This window comes from Bufo gargarizans, chromosome 1 (genome assembly GCF_014858855.1).
Source record: "Bufo gargarizans isolate SCDJY-AF-19 chromosome 1, ASM1485885v1, whole genome shotgun sequence".
Taxonomy (NCBI): domain Eukaryota; kingdom Metazoa; phylum Chordata; class Amphibia; order Anura; family Bufonidae; genus Bufo; species Bufo gargarizans.
In genome coordinates this window covers 505,509,481-505,537,256 of record NC_058080.1, presented here as the reverse complement: position 1 = coordinate 505,537,256, position 27,776 = coordinate 505,509,481, and the positions used below count along the sequence as shown (strand labels likewise).

General features: G+C 46.1%; 1 protein-coding gene and 1 long non-coding RNA gene across 2 annotated transcripts; both read right to left on the bottom strand.

Annotated features, from left to right (window-relative positions):
- Window positions 1-203: 203 nt before the first annotated feature.
- Window positions 204-3,593, bottom strand: LOC122928451 (protein NDRG2-like). Its single transcript, XM_044281291.1, has 4 exons — window positions 3,491-3,593; window positions 2,442-2,504; window positions 1,994-2,124; window positions 204-265 (listed from the first exon to the last, which is right to left on the bottom strand). The coding sequence occupies exons 1-4, from the start codon at window positions 3,571-3,573 to the stop codon at window positions 204-206; spliced, it is 339 nt and encodes a 112-aa protein (XP_044137226.1). The 5' UTR covers window positions 3,574-3,593.
- Window positions 3,594-7,505: 3,912 nt separating this feature from the next.
- LOC122933409 lies at window positions 7,506-26,539 on the bottom strand. The gene is made up of 3 exons (XR_006388430.1): window positions 26,266-26,539; window positions 7,767-7,836; window positions 7,506-7,684 (listed from the first exon to the last, which is right to left on the bottom strand). It is a non-coding gene; the product is annotated as an uncharacterized LOC122933409 (long non-coding RNA).
- Window positions 26,540-27,776: the final 1,237 nt, after the last annotated feature.

The window sequence follows — 27,776 nt, the reverse complement described above, 5'->3', positions numbered from 1 at the left end:
TCACCGCTGAATGACTGCAGCAGTCACATATTCCCTTCCTTCAACAGAATGTTGATATCAAAGAGCCGACCGAAGAGCGACAGAGACCAAACCCAGAGGGAGGGACCCGTTAAGTATGATCACCACCATGGGTCAGCCACTCTGAGGTCTGACGTAATGTTGGATAACCCCTTTTAAGTCTCACTGTGCTTTCTTTTCATAGGTCATAGCAACATATCAAAGGATTTGACTGCGGGGATCTGAGTGATGAGATCCCCACTGATCACTAGAACAAGGAAAAGAAGCACTCATATAGCATTCCTTCTTTCTTCGCTGTAGGAGACACAATTGAGGTGTGCCCATAGAATTTTTATTGAGCCTGTCTCCTGCAGTGAAGAGAGAGCTCTATAAGGGGCCTTGGGACCCCCACCGATTAAAACCTTTGATGTGTTGCCATGACATACCAAAAGTTTTTTAAAAGCTCAGTGGCACTTTTACATTGCATGACGTTGACAAGTATGTAATATTTGGGATGGGTCAAGTTACACTGTCTTCAAGTCTGAGATGATGACACATTTTCTGCTGGCAAATACAGGAAGGTCTTTGAGACAGTCAGCCTTGTGTAAAGCAATGCATCTACAATGAATGGAAGCAATTGAAACTATAGGTGGATTTACATGGCCTGATTTGCCGGAACGAGCGTTCCTGGGAAAACTCGCTCCCAACATTCTGCCCATCTAAATGTGCTGCCGATCACCCGATGAACGAGCAAAACGGTCATTCTTTGGGTGATCCTGTTGTTCATGCAAGCACATCAAGGTTTCTGGGTTTCTAAACAGCGATCTGCTGCTCCTAAAATGATTCTGCAATTGCGATCCCTGGTCCTCATACTGTGAAGGAGATCACTGTATATAAATGCAGCGGTCTCCTTTACTGAGCGAGCAGCCAGGGGTGCACCACCAATGAGGCCAGTTGAGGTGATCGCCTCAGGCAGCACGAGGTAGAGGAAAGAGGAAGGCAGTGGAAGGGCCATGGGCAATGAGAGCTTTCATTGTGGCAAAGGCGTTAGGTTAAGAAAATGGCATGGGGGGGGGGGGGGGAGCGGAGCATTTCAGTTTTTGCCCCAGGCAGCAGAAAGTCAGCTGCTCGCAGGAGTGCACCTAGCCTATCGGGAAGGAACGCTTCCTTCCTAACAATCAACTGTTACATCGGGACGTGTAAACCCGCCTTTAGATATCAAAGTCAGATTTGAAAACAAGAGTATGTGTATAGGAGATATTCTTGGAATGAAGCAGTTCATGTGTATACAAAAGGGCCCGGCACACATCACAGTTTGTGTTGCGGTTGGTAAAACCTATAGTAAAGTCAGAAGACAACATTAATAGTCAGGAAGTGTAGAGATGCTGCCCTTATCAACCATGCAGGTTATGTTTGTTTTCTAAAAATGAGAACTGAAATCTGATTGCCGTGGGCAACTCCTAGACTTTTCAGTTTTATTTGTAAGGTAACGGGTGGTGCGATGAAAACCAAGAAAGAACAATGTTTTCTGTTATGCACGGCCATAAAATTTGCTTAAAGGGAACCTGTCATGTGGATATTTGATTATAATCTAACTCATTATATACAATCATTAACTACTAAAAAGTACCTTAGATGTATTCACTTACTGGTGTGACAGATGGTTACCTCATAATATACACACAAAGATGCCACATGCTGCATGCTAATGAGCTGATTTGAGTCCGGCGTGATGTCATTGAGTCCAGCGTTTATTTCATTCACAGCTATAGCCACTCCCCCGCCCACCTGCTGCTGATTCCTATGGAAACAAACTGTCATTCAGCAGCAGGTGGGCGGGGAGAGTCAGGAGCTCATGAATATTCAGGACTCATCATTATCAGCTGGAGCTTTTCAATACACGATGTTGGCAGATTGACTGGGTCAATTAAAGAAAGTGACCCAGCATTTTGCCAAGAGAATCTGTCACTTATTTATGTTGCCTTAGTTAGGACACCATAAAACTGGTGACAGGTTCCCTTTAACTGTGCTATTCCTGACTCTAAGAGACAATGAATGTCATTTACCGTGTATCGGGCTAAGACGTACGCACCAGCACCAACACCAATCCCAATAATGCTGGGGAAACTGTAGAGAAAAGACAAAATAGATATATATATAACCGAGAAGCCGTTTGTGAGTTAAAGGGGTTTTCCAAGATTGTGATCCTCAGGGTTATAACACACAGGACTGATCAGCTGTTTGAAGAGGCCATGGCACTTTGATGAGTGGCCTCCTCACACCTTACCAATCACAGCTCCGTTTATTGGATATCGGCCATGCTTGGCTTTGCAGCTCAGCCCGATTCACCTGAATGGGGCCATGTGATTGATGAACGTGACGTCACAGGCCTAGGAAGATGCAGCAGCCTCTTCAAACAGCTGCAGACTTACATCTTTACTTACTTCAGGTATTGCAGCACACATGGGATGGTTTCAGACAGTTGATCAAGTGACGGGTATTGGTACCTAAGAGGATGTGAAATGAGAGCATAAGGAGAAGCACATACAGTGGAAAAAGCAATGCTATATACTTTGTAAACCCATATGCAAAAAACATCATTACATGTTCTTCATGGATGTGATAAAAAATAATTAAAAAAAAAGTAAAAAAAGACAGTTGATCTATAAACTGCACATACCATTATGGGCACATTTATTAAGCCGGCATTTTCACTCGTCTTAAGCCCCTGCGCTGGTGGTCGATCGCTAAAGTTATGTAGAGGTGCCAGCTTCTACATAGCTTCGGCGTATCCACCGCAGATTCTAAATGTAGACAGCTTCCTATGAATAGACTGGCTCGTGACAGAATCTGCACCAGAAATACGCCACCAAAGTGGTATATATCTATTTGTAACCCCTATATTCTGTCACTATATCGATAGTATTGATCTTGCCTGCTCATGCCACTGCACCACCACCACATCACTAGACTCTGCCCTTCAGTGATGCTCTGACCCATTCTCACCTGGATTACTGTAACCATATTAAAATCGGTCTTCCATTTGCATCAAATGTTTTGTACAACTAGTGTTTAACCAACACAGTCACCACATTCTGAAAAGGGGTATGGTGGTGGCAGGGCCACTGGCGTCATACTAGGTACACTTACTGCTGGAATGCGGCCCCTCATAAATTAGCAAGTCCTCTGGAGGCAGAGGGGATATCAAGAAAGTTTAAACCGCCGGTCTTGATATATATATCCCCACAGCCCATTGTCATGGTGCACAAGGATCGGGATGGTTATATTTTACCCACTGGATAATATGATTCTCTGGGGATAAGTGGTGCCAGAAGTGCCTGGCAATCCCTGATCTCTCCCAATTCTATTGCAACAGTATACACAAGCCTGAGAGAATCATCTACATGACTGACCAACCACTATCTTCTGTGTATAGCTACCTTCAGACAGTATCCAAGGTCTATGCCTAATATCCTACATACGGTAACCTCACCCAGCAGGATAGACAGCAGCCCCCTCCTCTTGTCCTGGAGCATCAATGTGGCACACAACAAAATTCTTCACAATCTCATACATGTCCTCGTTGTCGAAGAGCGATTTAAGCACAATTTATCTGAGGGGGGAAATAAAATAAGAAAGAAGAGAGAGAAGACACATTTTAGAGGGTATACCTAATAATAAGGTTAGCGGTGGGAACTAGAAGGAATAGAAAACTTCCATAGTCCTGATCATGTCTACAGACTGTCAGCAGCTATGCTCCTGGGCACATCATTTAGAGAAATGGTCTTATAGCCCAGAGCAACCAATCCCAGCACAGCTTTCATTTCTTATATTGTTTACTATGGGCAAGAAGGCTTTGCTTTAGACAGTTTTCATAAATCTGCCCAATTCCTAATTCTGATGCAAGCTATCCACCATGACGGCAAAAACTAGCTAGGATTCCTTTTCTGCTTCCGCTTCCTGCTCAAGTTATGACCGCCTCAATCACTAGGAATTAGCAAATCTGGCTAAAAAACTAGAAAGAGCATCTTCGATAGAGCAGGAAATAAAGTGTAAGCTCCTTTTAGAGTCATGCATTGCCTTAACCCCTTAAGGACCCTGGGATTTTCCATTTTTGCGGTTTCGTTTTACACTCCCCCCTTCCCATAGTCCCAAGTTTCACATAGCCGTAGGAGGCTTATTTTTTGCGGGACAAGTTGTACTTTCTAATGGCACCATTTACGGTTGCATATCATGTAGTAGGGAGCGGGGGAAAAAAATTCCAAATGGGGTACAATTGGGAAAAAACGCAATTCTGATAAAAGGTTTTATTTTTTACACTGTACACTATGCGGTAAAATTGACCTGTTATCTTCATTCTCCAGGTCAGTACGGTTCCAAAGATACCACACTTATATAATGTTTCTTGCGTTTTAATACTGACAGTTTTTTTCTCTCAAAGTTTAAAAAAAAATTTTTCATAACCATATGCTGGAACACTATAACTTTATTGGTAGCATAGTTTGTACAGGGATGTGTGAGAGCTCGATTTTTGGCGGGACAATCTGTTCTTTTCAGTGATACCAATTTAAGTGTGTGCAACTTTAATCACTTTTATTTTAAAAATTATTGGGTTAGTGAAGTGACAAAAAACAGCCAATTTGGACAATCCCCCAACCCCCCCCCACAGTATTCAGTGATGGCTAAATAGCCATCATTGAAGACTTCATTTGCACTATATCAATACAAGGCTGCCACCTAGTGGCCTGTATTGATATATACATCTAATTGACTCTGAAGCCAGCTTCGTCAATTAGCTGAAGGTAACAGATTACCCGATCTCAGCCGGGGAACGCTGTTACCGGACCGGAAGCGCGCGACTTCCGGTTCCAGTCTGCGCAGATGCCATGGTCACATTTGACCACGGCATCTGAAAGGTAAGATGTATGCGATCAGCCTTATGGCTGATCGATACCTATACGCGGGTCTCTGCTATTTTAATAGCAGAAACCCCGCGGCTTTAGGCACTTGCTGCACGCGCCAGTTTAGGGATTGGACCATGACGTACAGCTACGTCATGGGTCCCTTAAGGGGTGTAACTGCACAAATACCACCACACAAAGACAGAGAAGCCCCCACAAGCACGTGACAAACAGAAGGACCACAGGAACCACCAAGACAGACGTACACAACACTCAACAATGAAGAGATGGACACAGACAGCCCTCATACTCACGGTCCATCCCCACATCATGGAATGTTTACAATCGCTGGCCTCTTGGGTTTGGGGGAGCCCTGAATTGTGACTGTCACCATCCCTAGGGAGTTTCGATAGAATGTTTCTATACCATGAGATACACAAAGAGCGAGATCAGCATAAACCAGAGGATCAGTAGCACGAACTCAATGTACAGTAAATGCGGTTATGTATATAGTTTGAGCACAAGAAATTGTGGTTTCTGCAGCGGGATAAGATTTTGCATTTGTTTAGGAGCTAAATTGGTACATTGTGTTATGGTGGTAGGTATGCAGTCCGGCTAAAGGTAAGAATAGGGTTTAAAGACAACTAGTAACCTCTCCTGACCAGTACTTTCTGAAGCATCTACTCTGTTGTATATATGATGTACCATCACTTTATTATTCCAGCTAGAAGTTATGAATAAATTGCCAGCTATTTACAATGAAGATCCAGATGGGTGTTACCAGTTGGGGGTATGTCCCTGCCCTGTACTACATTATCCAATCCGTGCTGCCAGTGCAGGGACACAATCTCAAACCATCTGGACCTTTATTGCAAACGGCTAGCAATTCATCATAATTTCCAGCAGGAATAATAAAGGAATGGCACATCAGAGTGATAATAGATGCTCCAGAATTATTACAAGGTGAATACAAGTAGTTGCTAAAACAGACATGTCGGGAGAAAGGACGGGTCCTCTTTTAGGCGGTTCAAAGAATATGAATGCGGTCTCATTTAGTAGCCTTTCTTTAAATCAATTCAAATGCCGATATATTCAATACAGATAATGGCAATTAATATGGATGAACTGTGATTGTGAGCCCATGGGGGCAGCTTGATGCTAATGTCTGTAAAGTGCTGCGGAATAGGTCAGCGCTTTATAAGTGCGTAAAATGAAATAAAAAATAATGTCTCTAGTCCCACAAGCCAATACAAAAGAACCAAGAAGTAGTAAACCTCGTAAGCGCCTCGGAAAGGATCTCACTAAATAGATTCACTCTTAATACATTATTCAGCTTAATAGCAAAATCCCATTAACAGTACCTAAAACACCACAGGACCGAAGACTTGCTGAAGGAACCATGTAGAGTGCTAAAAAGCATGCAACACGCAATGGTACACAACGCTGTATACAACAGGACACTGCTACACCACACTAACGGAGTAGCTGTGCTATCCATCTGATACGCAGAACTTCTAATAAGTGCTCCACGCTATTAATATGTGATCTAGATTTAAATTAAATTGGCTATGAAGCCAGCAAATTGAAATCTTGCATGTTTATATTATTCTTCATTACCCTTTTGTTTTGCTTTAACCATAGTTTTGGGATCAGAAATTTTTTCTGTGGTCCACATTTTGCGGACATAGTCAATCTTTTTTGTGGGACGTACATGCGGATGTGGAAAGAGCACGGATGATCCATGTACTTTCTGCTATCGTATGTCTGTTCCGTAAACGGTAGAACATGTCCTATACTTGTCTGCAAAACGCAGACCATGGACGCATTGAAGTCAACGGGTCTGCCAAAAATGTAGATGCAACACATTACGGCATCCATATTCTACGGAGCCGCCATTCATGGACCAACGAACATATAAAGGTTGTGTGCCTAGGGCCTTAGGACACTATCACAGGTCAGAAGAAAGAGACCAGCACTCGCTTGTTTAGATAATCTTGCTGTGATTTATTGTCACATTCCAGTGACGCGTTTCGGCATCCAATCTGCCTTTGACAAAGGCAGATTGTATGCCGAAACACGTCACTGGAACGTGACAATAAATCACAGTAAGATTATCTAAACAAGCGAGTGCTGGTCTCTTTTCTTATCTACACGGGACGCCGGCCCTGAGACACGCACACACCGCTACTCCCACTTCACCGCAGTGCCGATTGATATATTGTATTACTTTCACAGGTCGGGATTTCCATCCGTTATGTGAGCCAAAACCAGTAGTGAAGCCCCCACAGAGATAAGGTATAAGGGAAAGATTTGCTCCTGTTCTGTGTTTTTGACCCAAACCTGGCTTTGGCTCACAATTACCGATGGGAAATCATTGACGTGTGTATGAGGCGTAGGGGAAGAGTCGGAGACGTACACATTAGACGGTCAGCTGGTCCCATGGAAATTGGGTGGGTTTGGCCAACATACATCTAATGTGTATGGGCAGCTTTTTTTCACATGACGTGTGAACAGCCTGTGTAGTAACCTATGTAACAGCCAAAGAGTCTGATATTAGTATACCTAATATATGTATTTAGCATTGCTACATGGGATTTATGTAAATAGGAAGACCATCCCATACAGAGGACACAGACGGCACCTTCATAGAAGGCATGGCTATTCCTTACACGCTGATAAGACATGCACAAGCAACCTCCCAAATATACAGGATGGGAGGCTCTCCGTCATAGACGCAGGCATACCTGTTCTTGCACTTGAAGTAGTTTTGCTGCTAGCTCAGCTGCCTGAAGGGGAGAAGGAGAGGTCTGTGAGAAACATGAAGGAGAGAAGGCAGTGACAGGGTACGAGCAGATGTTCAGAAGTTACCTTTAAGGGATCCTGCAGAAGAGCATTCTCATCCGTAATCTGAACTTCTTGTAACTCCGACATCTCAGATCTAAAACACACAAATACGGTTCACACGTTATGCAGTTCTATACGTTATGTACAGTAGCTGCATGGCGGGATGCCAGGCGAGCAACCCTACACAATCAATATCTAGTGAAGCAAAAGTGGTTTCTGGCCATTTCTTAGAACCAATCAAGCCTCATCCTGGATGCCCCTTCCATAAAACCTCACTTTATAAGCCTGTATTGGAACATCAGCTTGTTGGGTGCACGAAACCAAGGGACTGCAATATCATGAAGGTCCAGGGCGACATACGATGCCCCAAAATTCCTAGAATTGTGGGGTACATCCAACCACACAAGACACAGCACTAATCATATAAACTGCAGCCTTCCAATGAGCAGGAATCCTTAGGCTAATTTCACACTCGCGTTTGGTGCGGATCCGTCATGGATCTGCACAGAGGGATCCGTTCCGATAATACAACCGTCTGCATCCGTTCAGAACAGGTCAGTTTGTATTATCTTTAACATGGCCAACACGGATCCGTCTTGAAAACCATTAAAAGTCAATGGAGGACGGATCAGTTTTCTATTGTGCCAGATTGTGTCAGTGAAGTCCCCATTGACTTACATTGTGTGCCAGGATCCGTTTGGCTCAGTGTTCATCAGACGGACACCAAAACCCTGCAAATAGCAGTGTGCAGGTAGCCTAAGGCTTCACCTGCAGCGTCCTTTACCATGTGCATCAAACACATCCATAGCCCTGTGGTATACAGATTTTCAGGACTCATGGACCTGACTATTAATCCACGTTATTTGCCGCTAGCACACTGACCCATTCATTTCTACAGGCCCTGCACATATCTGTGTATTTCTGCACATCTGGGAAGCCGTACTGTGGAAGAGAAAAGTCATTTCTATTGATGGGAATGCACATGGAAGGTAGCCACATTTGTGGATCCGATGTTAGCGGAAAGAAATATAGACACGGCTGTGTGCAATAAGCCTACAGGCAGGTAGGCTGATTGGTTAGGCACTTTTTCGGACACAGGCCCAACATGTACCAAAAGCAAAATGGACAGGCGTTAATACTTTGCTCCCATTTTCAGGGGGATCTGCTACGATACATTTAGAAGAGGTCCGGTCCCTTCATAGACCCTTCAGCAGATCACAGTCTTTAGTCTCTTTTATTATGATGATAGGACATGTTTATAGACAACCAGAGGGGGCTTTGGCATTTCTGGGACCCCTGTCACCCCCTTTGGCCCATCTAGCACCACTCAGTTGTGAAGTAGCCTAATTCTGCTACTGCTCCGCAGCTAGAAAGGGCCTGGGTCGCACAGGTGATGTGGTCGCCCCTGGCTTAGCCGTTGTTAAATCTTTTCAGTTATTCACTTGGGCCAGTATGGGCCCCCCAAGCTTGGTCCACTCCTAGGAACATGTTCACATTGTTGTGGTGACTTACTATTATGTCTTACAGCAGATTTACTGAGAAAAGTCTGAAGTTCGTTGTACTAAGAACCCTTGCTCCTCTTTCGCAGGATTGTCAGGAATTTACAGCAGCCATTTTTTAGCAGCGATGAAGCTGAAATTTAGTCACCAGGACCGCACATTGACACTGTGCTTACTCTCCATAGTTCCTTCTTCGGCGAAGTCATCCTGTGAATTCAATTAAGTGACCCAAACCATTAACCATTAACCAAATGCTCATCAGGCACACACACATGCTAGATGAGCAGATGTGCATGTCTATTTCAATGGGCAGAGGGGAAATAAGCTGCTGTCAGACACCACTGTGTGGATAAGGCAGTTGGGGGAAGAGTCAGCAGCCCCAAGAGTCATCTTATACTCTTTGGACAAGTTGTATGGGCCACTTATAGGGGTTCTCCAAGATTTTTAGAATGATGGCCTATTCTCAGTAAAGACAGACAATCACTGTCAGATCGGTGCCGATCAGCTGTGTGGAGTAACTCCTGCGCTGAAAATGGAAGCGGAAACTACACAGCTCCACCCGCCAGATAGTGGTTGGAACTGGTACTGCAGCTCTGCTCCCATTAGCCTCAGTGGGAGCAGCTGCACAGTGGATGGAGCGCTACTCCCTAACAGCTGATCGGCAGGGGGGTTTGGAAGGTCTGGTCTATGGAGTAAAATAAAGACTAGTGCCATTTCATTTACACTGATCAAAATCACGAGATAAAGCACAGAATAAAAAAAATGTAAACGAGATCATTGAAAAAAAACACTGATCAAAATTAGAGAACACTTTCAGATACCTGCAAGTTATTGGTGTTAGGCTAGGTCTACACGACGACATTTGTCATTTTGTTGCACCAATGTCGCGCAACAATTTTTATAATGGCAGTCTATGGTGTTGCACTGCAACATGCTGCGACTGCGACAGTTGCAGAAAATCCATTTGAGATGGACTTTTCTGCGACTGTCGCGTCGCAGCACGCAGCAGTGCGACACCATTGACTGCCATTATAAAAATGTTGCGCGACATTGGTGCAACAAATGTCGCGCGACAAATGTCGTCATGTAGACCTAGCCTTAATCTGGCAACTGGTGCCAATTTCCTTAATGATCTGACAAACCCTATTTAACTTTCCAGTTTTCACTGACTTTGCCAAAATGGCGGTGCCGTTCCAAAGTGACTGAAACCCTCCGGCAGCAGGTTGTCCAGCTGAAGGCCAAAGGGTTGACCCCATCAGCCATAGCAAGAGAAGTTGGTCGTTCCAAGTCTGTGATTTCTAGAATATTGCATCTTACAACATCACAAACTCATTCAAGTGCCCCAAGAAGGCTGGTCGCCCTCAAAAGACAAATGCAAGAGAGGACAGGATAATGCGGAGACTCTGCATGGGTAAACGTTTCACCCATAAGGATCCGTCTCGTCATACAGGGTCTCCACATTTAGGAGCATTTGGACTGAAAGCCCACTCTGCAGTGACCAAACCTCTCATTAGTAGGACGAATCAGAAGGCTAGACTCGCCTTTGCTGAGGAGCATGTTGTGTGGACAGAGGAGAAGTGCTCCAGAGTTTATTTTAGCAATGAAGCAAGTTTAAATTTATTTGGGTCTGATGGGGGACATTATGTTAGTCGATAAACTGGGGAAAGACTGAACCCAAAGTGTGTAAAGAAGTCAGTGAGAGGTGGAGGAGGTGTCATGGTTTGGGGAATGTTTTCTGCAGCAGGAGTTGGACCTCATACAGCTACATGGCCGAATGAATGAAGAACACTTCTTGAACAACACGTGGTTCCTTCCTTGCGTTCATCACTCAATCAGCCAGCAATTTTCATGTAGGACAATGCCCCCTGTACACAGCAAACGGGTAAAGAAGTTCCTTGAAACTGAAAACATTGGAAACAATCAAATGGCCAGCCCAGAGTCCTGATCTAACCCCAATAGAAAAACATCTGGAGAATCCTTGGTGACAAAGTTATGGTCACGAAACCCACACCGGTCACAGAACTGTTAGAGACTGGAAGAAGAATGGACCAAAATCCCACCAGAGCAGTGTGAGGACTAGTGATGTCCTGTGGCCGCAGATGTGCTGAAGTCATTCAAAGCAAGGGCCTGTACACTTCTACTGATTGGGGACTGGTGTAACCTCCAGAATCGTTCTCTGTGCTACAGTCATTGCTGTTCTCCAATTATGATCATCACGTTTTTTGAAAAATAAAAGGTTTTATGTTTATATACTTTGGTAATTTTGGAAAACGCTGTTCTAATGGCATGGTGTACCCCTTACAAAAAATCCTTCAAATGATGATATTTCTTTAAAAAAATCAAGTGTTCATAAATTGTTCGATAATTTTGATTGCCACTGTATATTGCTGATATTCATTACTGTTTAGTGTAATCGCCCCATTTTTTTATAGTTTTGTTCTATATGAGAGCCCATCAAGGTGCAGGTTAAATCTTTCAAGGTGACCGTCAGCTGAGAAGGGAACACAGTTGGGTAAGAGGATGCATTTGACAGCCCCACGCTGATTTATTACTATACAGGACCAAGCCTGTTGTAAAACTTTCAAAATATCAATTTCTTAAAAAGAGCAAAAACAATCAATCATCCCACTGAAAGCAGACAAGTCTCGGCTCTGCTCACCTGGCAACCTCCCATTTCGCCGTGCCCACCCACAGACTGGTTCTAGCAAGGACTATAGGTAAGGACTGCTCGTGACAGGAGTGCCTGCTCCCTGCCAGTCTCATCATGTACAACTAGAGCTGCGGGGAAGCAGCAGAGAACATTATATAGGAACACCGCCCTGAAGTAACATCTTCTCACGTGCCTGTTTTTAGCAACTACTTGCACCCCCATGTAATAACAATTCTACGACCCTATGTTCTGCCATTCCTGCGAGAAACTAGCAGTTTACAGTGAAGGTCCAGATTGGCGTTACCGGTTTCCAGTTAAAGAGTGTCCCTGCATAGTCTGGCACAGATTGGATAATGTTAGACCTCCAACTGGTAAAGCCCATCAGGACCGTCATTGCTAACTGCAGGCAATTCATAACAAATAGCAGGAATAATAGAGGAATGGCACAACATGCAGTTATAAGAATGGATGCTCCAGGATTGTTAATACATGGGAAATTCAAAAAATTACTAAAACAGACATGCCAGGAGAGGATACAGGTCCTCTTTAAAAAGGGTTGGCCCATCATAGACAATGGGGGCATATCGCTAGGATATGCCCCCATTGACTGATAGGTGCGGGACGAGAACAGAGCAGGGAAAGGTGGTGGAGGGCTCACTGCACATGTACAGCCGCCCTCCATTTATTTCTATGGGGCCACCGAAAATAGCTGACCGTTGGCTCGGCTATTTCCATCGGCCCCATAGAAATGAATGGGAGCCCCACCCCCTTTTGATAATGTTTCCCCAGGTTTATGTTCTACCTGATACTGCGGTATACCGATGATATCAATATCTGTATAACTAATGTATTGGCTGTTATTTAGGCATGCTGATGTATCCAGGATCTAGTCATTGTTAATCTTTTATTGACTATCGGTGTATTTTTCGTATTTTGAAGTAGAAATGAATGGGAGCGGTGGCTGCGCAAGCGCGGTGCACTCCTATGGGGAGAGCGCTTGGCGGTGGCTGGAACCTGGGTCCTCCAGCCACCACTCTCCCAGCTCTGTTCTCGGTGTAAGGCCTGATGCACACGACAGTTTTTTTTCACAGTCCGCAAAACGGGGTTCCGTTATCAGTGTCCGTTTTTTCCCCCGTGATTTTTGGAGGATCACCATACATGGTTAAAGTTAAAAAAAAAAAAATTTCGTTTTGGTGTCCGCCTGGCCGTGTGGAGCCAAACGGATCTGTCCTGACTTACAATGCAAGTCAATGGGGACGGATCCGTTTGACGTTGACACAATATGGTGCAATTGCAAACGGATCCGTCCCCCATTGAATTTCAATGTAAAGTCAGGGTATATTTTAACTTGAAGCGTCCCCATCACCATGGGAACGCCTCTATGTTAGAATATACCATCGGATTTGAGTTACATCGTGAAAACTCAGATCCGACAGTATATTCTAACACAGAGGCGTTCTCATAGTGATGGGGACGCTTCAAGTTAAAATATACTAAGAACTGTGTACATTACTGTCCCCTGCTGCCTGGCAGCACCCGATCTCTTACAGGGGGCTGTGATCCGCACAATTAACCCCTCAGGTGCCGCACCTGAAGGGTTAATTGTGCGTATCATAGCCCCTTGTAAGAGATCAGGTGCTGCCAGGCAGGAGGGGGCAGACCCCCCTCCCTCCCCAGTTTTAAATTCATTGGTGGCCAGTGCGGCCTCCCCTCCCCCCCCTAACTAAAATCCCCCCACGTATACGATGGCCCCAGTTGTGCCCCCATACATATACGATGGCCCCAGTTGGTGGCAGCGGAGAGTTCCGATCGGAGTCCCAGTTTAGTCGCTGGGGCTCCGATCGGTAACCATGGCAACCACGAAGCTACTGCAGTCCTGGCTGCCATGGTTACTTAGCAATTTTAGAAGCATTATACTTACCTGCGCTGTCTGTGGCCGGCCGGGCGCTCCTCCTACTGGTAAGTGAAAGGTCTATGCGGCGCATTACTTATAGCACAGACCAGTCACTTACCAGTAGGAGGAGCACCCGGCCGGTCACAGACCGCGCAGGTAAGTATAATGCTTCTAAAATTGCTAAGTAACCATGGCAGCCAGGACTGCAGTAGCATCTAGGTTGCCATGGTTACCGATCGGAGCCCCAGCGATTAAACTGGGACTCCGATCGGAACTCTCCGCTGCCACCAACTGGGGCCATAATATATGTATAGGGACACATCTGGGGTCATAGTATATGTATGAGGGCACAACTGGTGCCATAATATAAAGATGGGGGCACAACTGGGGCCATAGTATATGGCATGGGAGCGCCTCTGTGTTAGAATATACTGTCGGATCTGAGTTTTCACGAAGTGAAAACTCAGGTCTGAAAAAGCTTTTATGCAGACGGATCGCAAAGTAGCCTACGGACGCGGATGACAATCTTGTGTGCATCTGTGTTTTTTCACGGACCCATTGACTTCAATGGGTCCGCGAACCGTTGTCCGTAAAAAAAAAAAATAGGACAGGTCATATTTTTTTGACGGACAGGTAACCAAGATCACGGACGCGGATGAACAACGGTGCATTTTCCGAGTTTTCAACGGACCCATTGAAAGTCAATGGGTCTGCAGAAAATCATGGAAAAGGGAACAACGGACACGGATGCACACAACGGTCGTGTGCATCAGGCCTAAGTGCGGGTCCTTTGCCCCCATTGTCTATGATGGGAAAACCCCTTTAACGCTCACCAAATAAGAAAATACTCTAACCCATCAACATCCATGTAGCGAACCATGGGGTGTAACACTATATTATTCAGGGTTGTTGGAGTAAAGGTGGATGAACATGTCCTACTCCAGAGCAGGGCATTACTTATCATGGGAGGACTAGAAAAAGTTAGCACCTTGTACAAGAAACTTATATTGTCACCTGTGGCCCATTCCTTAATGAGGCGCTGTCACCTCTCCTGACGGGTCTGCTTTAGTAACTACTTACACTTCCCATGTGCTACTAATTCTATTCCTATGACGTGCCATTTCTTTACTATTCCTCCTAGAAATCATGAATGACGGTCCGGCTGGGTGTTACCAGTTGCACATTCTGACACTATTCAATCAGTGCTGCCATTGTCAGACTCCCAACTGGTAACACCCAACTGGACCTTCACTACAAACTGCTAGTAATTTATTCATAACTTCTAGCAGAAATAATAAAGGAATGGTACAACATACAGACATAAGACTAGATGCTCCAGAATTGGTATTACATGGGAAATGCATGTAGCTATTAAAACAGGCAGGTCAGAAGTGGCGACGGGTCCCCTTTAAAGCTAGCCATAACCCTCAAATAACTAGAGCTAACGCTGGGGGAGAGCAATAGGGACTGAGGGAAAAAAACAGAAGATAAATGTATAGGCATGGACCTTCTTAGTATTTGTGACCTCACAAATACCACCGGGACAGATGGTGAAGGTGCCACTACCCCTTGTAAAACCCTGGTCGGGGCAGCTCCATAACTTACATTGTGCACATGTTTCAAGGTGTCCCTGCCCAAGCGGTCAAGAGGCATCCGGTATCCGCAGTACTACAGATGGGACCACAGTACACCAGCGCCATCCTGGTCACGGATACAGATTTATTCCGGCCAATTTCTGCATGCCATTTAAATTCTGTTGGTTGCTCCTCAGTTTCTTCTTAGCAACAGGTTATAAATTGCCATCATTAAAAAGGAAATGCATCAATTTGTTGCTAAGGAGCAAGTGAAAAAAAAGCAGACAGCATTTTAATGCCGCACTTTAATAACAGCCCCCCTCTGTCCCTGCCACACTGTCTGCATGAGGACTCCTAATCTAATCTCTGCAGCATCAATTATGTATATTTCCCAGCAGAATACGTGATCTCATGGTCACAGCTTCCCGTCCTTGCAGTCTCATTTGGCTTCCATTAACCAATGTTATCTTGCATGATAAAAAAGTTGCAATGTAACACTGACGGAATTCACTGTCGTCATGTGCGGCACGGGTGTCACGGACAGGTCCTCAGGAATCTATGGGCGGACTCGTATACATGGCGCCCCAGTGACAAGCAACATGCCTGCACCAGAAGTGACTGTATCTATGGGGAGGGTCACAATGTGTTAGGAGATTACCTCCAACAGGACCACTCGAAATTAAATGCTGACCATACGCAAGTGTCTGATGTGGAAGCCAATTTTAAAACACCCCCACCAGCAGAATAAACGCTATTAAACAGACAAACTGCCCGAAAGGGTTGATCCTGCTGATTAAAATCATGCCCGTCTTGACGAAATCACTGGCAGCATCCCCATGAAAAGTATGTTTATTCTTTATGCGCATGAGGGCCTCCGCGCACTGTAGGGCGTGGTCAGCCCTGGAAAGGAGGAGGAGCTAGGGAAAGTGATTGGCTGAGCCCCGCCCCTTGGTACACTGCAATAAAAGTCTTTTCAGGAACTCCGCTACCGATTTTCATAAGAAAAAGTATCATTTTAAATCAGCAGGATCGATCCTGCCAGGCACTATGCCTAGTTTAAGAGGGATAAGCCTGCTAAACAATAAGAGATCTCAACATATAGTTGTCTGTTGAGGGTGCAGTATACAGCAGTACACTGGACAAATGCATGCCAACAGGAGACCCTTTTGATGTCTGGATTCTAACCCTTTCCAGACCTCCGCCGTACAGGTCCATCCATTCTTTAAAAATGGCTTAACTGCTGGGTTTCAACTGTTTCATACAGCAGACACCCAGGGCAAATGCCTGCGATCGGCGAAAATGCAGAACAATAGCATTTAACCCAAATGTGACCATGACATTTGAGAGTGTAAAACCTGGAAGCGCTACTCTTCTGGACCTGGAACGGCTCCCCAACACAGCGATTGGAGGACTTGTTGTGAAAGGTAAGAACCTGCTGGAGCCTCTGATGCCTTTCGCAGGTATATTCCAATATTCCTGCAGATGGCAGCACTACATTGGAATATACTGAATCTTCCAATTATAAATGGATTTAATTCCATAGCTGCATAGAAGTGGCGATCTTACAATTGCATGCTGTTAGGCCCCTTGGGGCCTAAAAAAAATAAAAAGATACATATAAATGTCCGTACTAAAATATAAAAATATTTATCCTGCATGGTGAACGGAGTAATGGAAAAGAAAAAAACTAAATGGCTGATTCGCCATTTTTTCCCGTCATTTAACCTCCCAAAACATATCATCCTGTAAAAAAATTAACACCCACTCACCTCTCTAAACGTAACTATAGAAAAAGTTATTGGGATCAGATTATGGCAGTGAAACGAATAAATTATATTTTTTCCAAAGTTTTTATTTTTTTCAGTATTAAAAACACAAGAAAAACTAAATGAACGCGGTCTAGTTGTAATCGTACTGACCCAGAGAATAAAGGGCATGGGTCAGTTTTACTGCCTAGGGACGGACTTCAAAACAAGACCCATAAAACCATGGAGTCATTAGATTTTTTTTCATCCAATTCCACACCATTTGGAATTTATTTTCCAGCTTCCCACTACATCGTATGTAAAACTAAATGGTGCCAATATAAAATACAACTTGTCTTGCAAAAAAGCAAGCCCTGATATAGCTATGTAAATGGAAAAATAAAAAAAAGTTATGGCTCCAGGAAGGCAGGGAGTAAAAAAGCACGGCAACAGCAGGGTCCTAGAGGAGTTAAATACTAAGGGCACATAGGCGTATACATCCGGAGCGTATTCCGGACTATATACGATGGGCATCACAGACATGGTGTGAAATGAGCCGGAGTTTCCATTGTTCGTTCTCCACAGAATAAATTGCACACTGGGCCTCCTGCATAGAAACCAGGGCAGACAAAAAGTGCCAGTGCAACCAGTCAAATTCCAGGGCCGTCTCCCATTGCAACCACTTATCTGCACAAGATTGCCTTCATGTCGGGTTCTCTACTTCACCACATACCTTTCAAATAAGGCCTCATGCACACGACCGTTGTGTGCATCCGTGGCCGTTGTGCCGTTTTCCGTTTTTTTTCACGGACCCATTGACTTTCAATGGGTCCGTGGAAAAAAAAAAAAAAACGGAAAATGCACCGTTTGGCAGCCGCATCCGTGATCCGTGTTTCCTGGCCGTGAAAAAAATATGACCTGTACTATTTTTTTCACGGCCAACGGTTCACGGACCCATTCAAGTCAATGGGTCCGTGAAAAAACACTGATGCACACAAGATTGGCATCCGTGTCCGTGATCCGTGTCCGTTTTTTCCTATCATTTCAATGGCAAACTTGACTTAGATTTTTTTTTCATTTTACATGTCCGTGGATCCTCCAAAAAACAAGGAAGACCCACGGACGAAAAAACGGTCACGGATCACGGACCTACGGACCTTAAAAAAAAAACGGTCGTGTGCATGAGGCCTAACAGAGGATTAAAACTAGGTCACAAACACTCTTTATCCCACACATGAAATGCTCAGTTACCACAGTTCCACATGCCGAGGGTCCATGCACACCGCGTGTACTTTGTGTGGATTTCGCTGTATATCCGTATGCATTAGTAGTAGATTTGCCCCAGATCCCACCCGTGGCATTGGGCAAATGGTGAAATCTGCTATGAAAATCTGCACAACCGACTACCTGCAATTTCAAAATCCGCATCACCAGTCGAATTCTGCACGGTGTAGATGAGAACCTCCCTTCCGTGGGCTTCCAAGTCTGTGCCTCCCCACAGCAAAAGATCGGACATGTCCTATCTTTTATTGCACATGGCCAGTGCCCGCGTTTTGTGGACCCGCAGTTTGCAGCACAGGCATGGCGGCCCTACAATGGTATGCAGGAGGCCTAATGCGCACTTTGTGCAGGTAGCGTTAGGCTATATTCACACAACAAAATGGTCAATTTTTCATGGATGCGTTCCGACAAACGGCCACCCCCTTAAAACTGTATGGGGGCCGTCTGCTCATAAAAAGCGTAGAAAATAGGACATGTTCGCAGGTAACTTAATGGTGTAGACCAGGCATGCTCAACCTGCGGCCCTCCAGCTGTTGTAAAACTACAACTCCCATCGTTCCCTGACAGCCTACAGCTATCATCCTACAGAAGGGCATTGTGGGAGTTGTAGTTTTACAACAGCTGGAGGGCCGCAGGTTGAGCATCCCTGGTGTAGACGATCCGCATGAATTTCCGCACCAAAAAAAGCACTGGGCTTTTTGGTGCGTATTTGATTTGGTTTTGCTACAGATCGCACCCTTGCATTGGAAAGGGTGAAATCCGCAACAGAAAGATCCGCAAACGTAACGGACATGCTGAGGATTTCTACATCTGCACGGCAGGTCCATTTCTGTGAAGTGCACATGAGATCTGCCGTACACTTTGCTAGTACTGTAATATGCTGCGGTTTTTCTGCAGGAGAACCCGTGTGTAAAGCCTTATTCACACGTCAGTGTTTCACGGAGGTGTGCTGTACGTGTTCGGCACGGACAGCACACATCCCCATTCATTTTAGGCTACATGCACACGAACGTTGTTTGTTTCAGTGTCCGTTCCGTTTTTTGCGGATAGGATGTGGACTCATTCATTTCAATGGGTCCGCAAAAAATGCAGACCGCACACAGTGTGCTGTCCGCATTAGTATGTCCGTTCTGTAGCCCTGCAAAAAAAAAAAAAAATAGAACATGTCCTATTCTTGTCTGTTTTAGGCATTGTTACAATGGATCTGCAAAAAAAAAAAAATGATGGCACCCTTTTTTTTTTGCAAATCTGCAGTTTACCGTTTGCATGTAGCCCTAATGTGTGCATTTAGACATCAGTGTTTTAGCACGGATCCATCACGTCCATTATAGTCTATGCGTCCGTGAAAACCACGGATGCAACACAGACAGCAAAAAACGGACACACAGACCCAACACGGATCCGTCACTGACCACCTGCTCACGGATTTGAGCACGAACGTGTGAATGAGGCTTAATCCACATCGTGTGCAGGTAGCCTAATGATGTGCGCAGTAATACGAAAGCTGATATGTAAAAAATGCCAAATAAACTAGTCTAACAGGAGCCCTATACAAGAAAAGGGCTAGATGCCTTCAAGCAAGGCGGTGAAAGCCCCTTATCTTGAGCATATACTGTGCTTGAAACACAGCCCTCCCCGTGTCATTTAGTATGAAATCAGTAATCAAGGCAGCGCTACAGTTCTTCCATCTCGTCATACTACACCGACGAACGGCCTGCACTCCCCTTTAAATAATGGTATGTCCCAGGCAGAATGGGCTGGAGCTATGGCAAGGCTCCCAGGAGTTACGCAGCTTCTGCCCTTCAGATCCTGAAGGTCACGAGATCAAACCCAGCAGGCTGGTAGAAGGCACACGCATACTACACATAGATATCAAGGAGCATACAGACTGCAGGTAGGTTGGCACAGGAGATGCCAGGCACGGGGTGCTGCTTGCAGCCTGAATGGTAATTAAAAGCAATCTGTTCTGTTCACTGAGCCGGTCATTAACTGTAATTCCATTAGTAAAGCAAATCGATTAACGCTTCTATACAGCCACATCTGGGCACCGTGATGTACAAAGCATTACAATTACGGATGTGGCGGGGTATTGCATACGTCCACTATGAGGACAACAGTTTAGGTGAATGTATAGAAATGTGTAGGATATAAAACGGAGTTGTACCCAAATGAACGTGGAACAGTCTGCCGGATAGTTTTAACGCTAGGGCGACACTAGCCTAAGGCCTCATGCACACGACCGTTGCTTTGGTCCGCATCGGAGGGCCGCATCCATTACTCCGTTCCGTAGCCCCACGAAAAAAAAAATATAACATGTTCTATGCTTATCCGTTTTGCGGACAAGAATAGGCATTTCTACAATGGGCTGCCCGTTTCTGCACCAAATCTGCACCAACATCCGCATGTGTTAGGCCTCATGCACAGGACCGTTCTGTTTTTTGCGGTCCGCAAAAAACGGAAGCCGCCCGTGTGCATGAGGCCTAACGCATGCGGATGTTGGTGCAGAAACGCAATGAAATCTGCATAAACTACGCTGCCATGTGCATGCACCCTTAGCATATATTCACTTTTTTTTTTAAATCCCGGATTTAAAGTAAAAAAATTTAGTGTAGATAACAAAAAGAGTAATGGCGGGTTTACACGGCCTGAGAAGCAGCCGATTATCGGGAAGCGCTCCTTCCTGACAACTGGCTGCCCATTCAGTGTGGGTGAAGCACTGCGTTTACATGCAGCCATCACCTCGACCAACTCCACGATCAGATAGGAACTATCATAAGTTACCATGATGCAGTCAGTTTGGGTCAGGGGAGCCGCCTGGTCCAAAAGATGCAGTCGACCCAGGGACCACGTTTCACACGGTCATATCAATCAGCCCTTACGGCTCCTTTACATGGGCTCACTGTGCAGGCAGTTATCGGGAATGAAGCATTTGTTCCTGATAATTGCCTAATCATTTACATACAGCAAACGTCTCCACTGTATGGGGACAAGGGATTGCTGCTGTGATCTCGCCCCTCAATACAGGTTCATGGTTTCTGGGGAGCAGATGCTTGTTCACACAGCACAGTCTGCTGCCCAGAAAGGGCGATTCTGGGTGCCACATCAACAAAGCTTTTACCCGAGTAATGAATGATTGCTTCTTCATCGCTGGCACCAATACACAGGGCAATTAACAGGAGCATGCATCCATACCAGATAATTGGCCCAAGTAAAAGGGCTTTAAACATAATGGAATAATGTTAGAACCAGTCCTGCTCCTTCCGGTCCCCGGCATGTAAACCTCCACATGGAATCGATTGCGCCGCTGCAACCAATCAATGGCCTCAGTGGTGACGTATCCCCAAGCAGCACGTTACTGCTGGGTCATATGCTGCAAATTAGGACTTAAGTGCATCAAGGGGCATTGCCAGCATTGGAAAGAACACATGCAGAGGACCTGGCCGGACTCCGCACCAACTCATGCAGATTTTGGTGTGGACTTTAGTGCTGAAATGATGCAGATTTGCCGCATAGGGAGCTGTTACACCTGCTGGTGTGGATCATAAAAGGAGACAAAGTATTAGGCTGGGTCTCCGCAATCCGGTTTCTTGATGGAGAGCCCAAGCCAGGAACAGGTTATAAACTGAGGACACCGATAAAGGAAAGCCTGTCCTAAACAAGGCCTAATTGTCTGGAGAATGTAAGGACCACAGTTCTCACAGAAGTGGAAAAGTTACATCTACAGATGACTATCTCGCTTTCTGCAATTAAGACAATTTGCTTCCTGAATGAAGTTTAACAAGTGTAGCGAGACTGATCGAGGCACATGACCCTTCCAGCCAGTTCTGGTCCAAGCCAGAATATACATGAACCTGAAGCAGTAACACTCGCCTACTGGTAAACACCTGCCCACCGCTCCCCCAGGTAAACACCTGCCCACCGCTCCCCCAGGTAAACACCTGCCCACCGCTCCCCCAGGTAAACACCTGCCCACCGCTCCCCCAGGTAAACACCTGCCCACCGCTCCCCCAGGTAAACACCTGCCCACCGCTCCCCCAGGTCTAGAGCATGCAAGTCCACCACTAAATGCAGGAGAAGGTGGACCAGAAGGTTAAACAGCAGGGGGCGCTACCAGAGAGGAAAATGTATTGTACATAGAAAACCAAGCAATATTTTTATCACATGCATTATGCAATACCACGTCACATAAAATACCCTGTTTATTGCACAGTAATAACTTTTGTGGGATAACACCTTTAACCAGGACTTTGTGCAGCTTCCACTTGCATCATATTATTATTATACAGATTACAGGGCTACTGTTCGACGATTGCAGAACCACATGATACACTACCAGGGTACACCTCCATTATTAATCTCCCTAGTGTACAGTTCCTGTAGGGATAGCTGTGGAGGGTCCGCTTTCAGAATAACTCTAGGTCATGTGGGGGAAAGCTCTTCACGAAAGAGGAAAAATCAATAGCCCATTCCCAAGAGCCTGTGAATAGTGTGCATATGGCAGAAATTAAATTTCAGCCCCCTCAAGGAGTCCAGAAAGCCTCCTGAGCCTGGGATCATTCACGGTACTCACACACAGAAAAGAGACGTAACGGCTGATTCACATGACCGTGCTCAGTCCGGGAAACATGGCCTGTGTCAGCCGCGGCTCCCCTGACACACACTGACTACATTACAGATTTATCATATAGTCAGTTCCTATCTGACTGTGCAGCCATTGTACCGTACTCACGTCAGTACAACAGACCCGCAATCAGATGGGAACGGACTGCACCATAAATCTCTGATGGGTCAGGGGAGCCGCGGCTGACACACAGGCCATGTTTCCTGGACTGAGCACGGTCATGTGACGCACGCTTTGTATATACAGTATAAAGACTGCAAGAGTATAACTTCTCCTCGAGACAAAAAAACTAAATGCTATTGAAACGCGGTGGAATATATGGTGGAACTAAAAATCTGTCATGAGAAATCTAGTCTAGATAAGGAGGTGGTCTTCTCATAAAGGAGGACTTTGAGAGGTTTCACCGTATTTCTTCTCAGTATGCATAACACATAGGGCATATACAGGTAATACAGGGGGTCCAGATTGGCTCTTGACCACAGTCACTGAGGTGGGAAAAAGGTATGTTCACACAGCAAAAGTCCCCCATGGCTTCAGTAGCGGGAAAAAGCGGTTTTCCTCTACGTAATCTGTGATCAAAACAGCAGCTTCCCATTGATTTCAATGAGGAACACACCACCATGTGTACATGGCGGAATTTTTTATTTTTGGCGCCGATTTGCAATTGGCTTCAGAAGTAGCATGTTACGGCTATAAAGTTTTTGGCAGCGTTTCCACCATCAAAAGACACGCTGCTCGCAGAGGTAGATCAGCCTGTTGATCAGCTACTGTTTTATACATGGTGGATTTTTGCCTTGTAAACACACCCCAGGGTTTACTCTGGATTCCAGCTTCACTCATGGAGACCCTCAACATCACGTGGTCCATTTACAGAGTCCTTGTACGATCCTTCTTCTGTGGGTAACACAGCAGCAGCGGTCAGGCTTGTTTACTACCCGTGTGGTTTTTTTTTGCCTATACTGGGACGTGACCCAAAAAGGGAATAAAGATATGTCTTCCTAGTTGGATCTCATCCTGGTTTTGGTTTAAAAAAAAAAAATAATAGGTGACAAACGAGATCTGCAAGTGGGACGCGGGGCTGCAGTCTTAGGGCTCATGCACATGAACGCAAGGGCTCAATGCCTGTATTAAGGACCGTAAATGGCGGTCCACAATATACGGGCACTGGGAGTGCACACGTGCTGCGGACTCAGACATGAGTAGGCCCGCAAGTTACAAACGAAGATAGGACATGTCTTATCTTTTGCAGAGCGGGGGCACGGATCGGAAACCCGCAGAAGCACTACAATGATCTTCCTTGAGATTTCAGGTCTGTGCCTCCGCACCACAGAAGATAAGACACGTCCTATCTTTTTGCGGATCACTGATCCATTCTAGCCAATGTGTCTACATCAGCACCGCTACCGCTGGTGCCTGTGCATTGTGGACCACTATTTGCGGTGTGCAGCATGAGCACAGAGCCCTTACGTTGTGTGAATGAGCCCATTTATTGAGCACAGGTTTCATTGCAGATTTAGTGCCGAAATCTGGGAGTCGGCGCCACAGTTCATGCGGCCAAGGATTTTTGACGTACAGGTCCATTCTTGGCGCAGTTACCACTCAGACCCCTCCCAAAGCCGCAGCGGGAGCCTGCTTGTGGAACTAAATCTAAAGCGGATCCGCGCCATTCAAAATGAAAACCGGGTTATGTAGCAGATTCTGTCACTGACAAAATCATCCATGTGAACAAGGGTACCGCCACCTTTTTATGCAGATTTGGGAGATACACTATTACTCCTGAATTTGGTTTCAAAAACTGCATAAAAATAAATAAATAAAAAAACACGGAACATGCGGCCGTGCGCTAAGGTCGGCCATACACATTCAATCTCTATCGAGTGGGCTGAACATGTACGTGTACTCAGTGGGGAGAAAGTCGTTATCAGGCACTTTACCCCTTCGGAGGACAAAAGGATCAGGTGAAAATATTCGCTTTGCCTGCACTCCGTATACTCCGACCAAACACGACCGTTGTTATGGTCCGCAACCAACCCGCAGTTTTTGCTGCTCTTTTGCGGACCCATTCACTTCAACGGGGCCGCAAAAGATGCGGACAGCTCTCTGTGTGCGCTGTACGCATCCGTTGCGTGGCCCTGCAAAAAAAAAATATAACGTCCTATTCTTGTCCATTTTGCGGATCTGAAATTTGCGGACCGCAGAAAATGGTACGGTCGTGTGCATGAGGCCTAAGGGTAGGTTCACACACAGGCTTTGAGGCAGATCCGCCTGCGGGTTTTTCAGCTAAAGCCAAAGTGGATTCGAAAGGAATGGGAAATATAAAGGACGGACTCCTACTTCTCCTTCCTGGTAGATCCACTTCTGGCTTTGGCTGAAAAACCTGCCTAACAACCTCCGTGTGAACCGGTCCTTACGACTGCGATCAGCCCAGTAAACACAGTCCATGTGTCAGCCGCATCTCCCAGGCCGACCCGAACTGCCTGTGTCATAGCGCCTATCTGATCCCGCATCATGTCAGTACACCGCAGCCCTGCGATCAGATAGGAACTGATCAGAAACTACCATGAGGCAGTCAGTTTCGATCACGGGAGCCGCTGTCAACACACAGGCCATGTTTCTTGGACTGATCACGGTCGTGTGCATGAGCCCTTATTCACACAGCGCTCGAGCAGTCCACATTACCGCCTTCACTCCTGGTTTTGGCTCACAATCACTGACTGTAGATACAGCCCTATATAATTAGAGGCGCTCACACACACACACACACAGCAGCACAGGGATCACACCCTGCCACACATGGAGGAGAGCGCCCCCTGTCAGGCGACTGCAGGAGCAGGCCAGCTGCGTGGTGTTGTTGTTCCACGTGGGGACAATGCTCTGCTGGGCGGGGTTACAGGACGTGTTTATGGGCGTGGCTACCCGGAGACGGACTCTAACAGAGGTGGGCGTGGCTTTCTGCTTCCAGAAAGGATTGATGTTTACTTTACTCCGAGGCGGTGTCCTTCAGCATGCTGGGCGTTGTAGTGCGCCGCAGCTCCTGGACGTCCCCACCTATGCCCAGCGCTGGGCCGCAGTCCTCCGCTGTGACATTCCCCACAAGGACACCGCGTTCCCAGTACATTATAATACCACCCCACCCACACACGGAGCATCTGTGCCCGCGACACACACGGCCATCTGCCAGATGAAAAGCAGCACAAGGACACAAACATGGAGGGTACACCTCACCACCACACACACCCGTCAGCCCGAGGACACTCACTGTGATCTGGGGGTCTGGCCTCTCTGAGAAACGTCTCTTGGGTCCTCTCTGTGCAGCTGTCTGAGGGATCTGAGAGACACCCAGACAAAGACACTCCTAGAGAAAGAGACAGCTAGGGGAGGAGCTGAGAGGGGGAGGTCCGCGCAGAGACGGCTGCTGAGGAGAGACGTGCACACAGGGGAAGGGAGAGACAGACATATGGAGGGCTTGGAGGCAGGGGACGCCTCAGGTTACACATGGCCACATGAAGGATGGACGCCGTCCGTGTGTCCTCTGTCAGGACGTGTGGTCTCCGAGGTTTCTCAGGGACAGCCAATATGGCCGCCATGCCAGGCTTCACATGGCCCCAGCGAGCTAGTTTACCTCAGCACTGAGGGCTGCACTTCTTATACATGGCAGCATTCAGTGGCATATTTTAGGGCACACGGGGCGGAGGATTTGACATAAATTGGGCAGTTTCCTCAGGGGATTACTTTTGCAGGGTGCAGATAAGATTTCTTTACAGCCCATGTGTACATAACCTTATGGGGGCCTCCAAACATGACTGAAAAGACAGCCGACATAATCTGCTGTGGGTTTTACCCTCTCCACTGCACAGGGTCAGATCCGCGGTGGAAATGCTGCAGGTGTCAAAGCCGCACCGCAGGTCAATGTACGCTTTTTTACGCCGTGTGTGATGGAGATTTCTTAAAATCTCATCCTCTTTGCCGGATCCGGCATTAAAATTGCCGCAATGACGGAATCCGTTCTTCCGGTCCGCGCATGCGCAGACCTTTAAATTCCGGATCCGTTTTTCCGGATGACACCGCAAAACATCTAACGATTGTGTACATGAGCCTTTACATGGCTACATAGGGTCTTTTATGCTGGCCAATGATCAGGAACAACCGCTTATTCACCTCATCATTGCCCCATGAAAATGTGCCACTATTCGCCAAACAAGTGAGCAAACGCTATTTTTTGGGGAGATTGGAACTTTTCTGTGGCATTAAAAGTCCTTGTCAGCAGCACATCACACAGGCACGTGCTGCCAACAAATAATTGCCGCCGAAAACATGGGTACTGAGTACCAAATACCGCGCTGTATCGTTGATTGGTGCTTGTTAATAGCCAGAAACTTTGCCAATGTTATAGGACTCATATACATATGGAGCTGAGCTTTAAGGGGAAAATTGGTTCCCATCTCTAGTAACTTTAGCCTAAATAAAATCCATCAGAATGGAGATGTCTTTCAGACCCTCATATATAATAATCTTAGTAAGGCCTCATGCAGACGACCGTGCTGTGGACCGCAAATTCTGGTCCGCAATGCACGGGCACTGACTGGCCGCCTTCTGCGGACGCAGACCCATTCACTTGGAAGGTTGTCCGAAATCCGCATCCGACAGTCTGCACAGCAAAAAGTAGTGTATGCACTTTGCGGTGTGGAGGCATGGACAGAAAACCCACAGAAGCACTCCATAGTGCTTCTGTGGGCTTCTGAGCCGTCCCTCCGTTCTGTACCATATCTT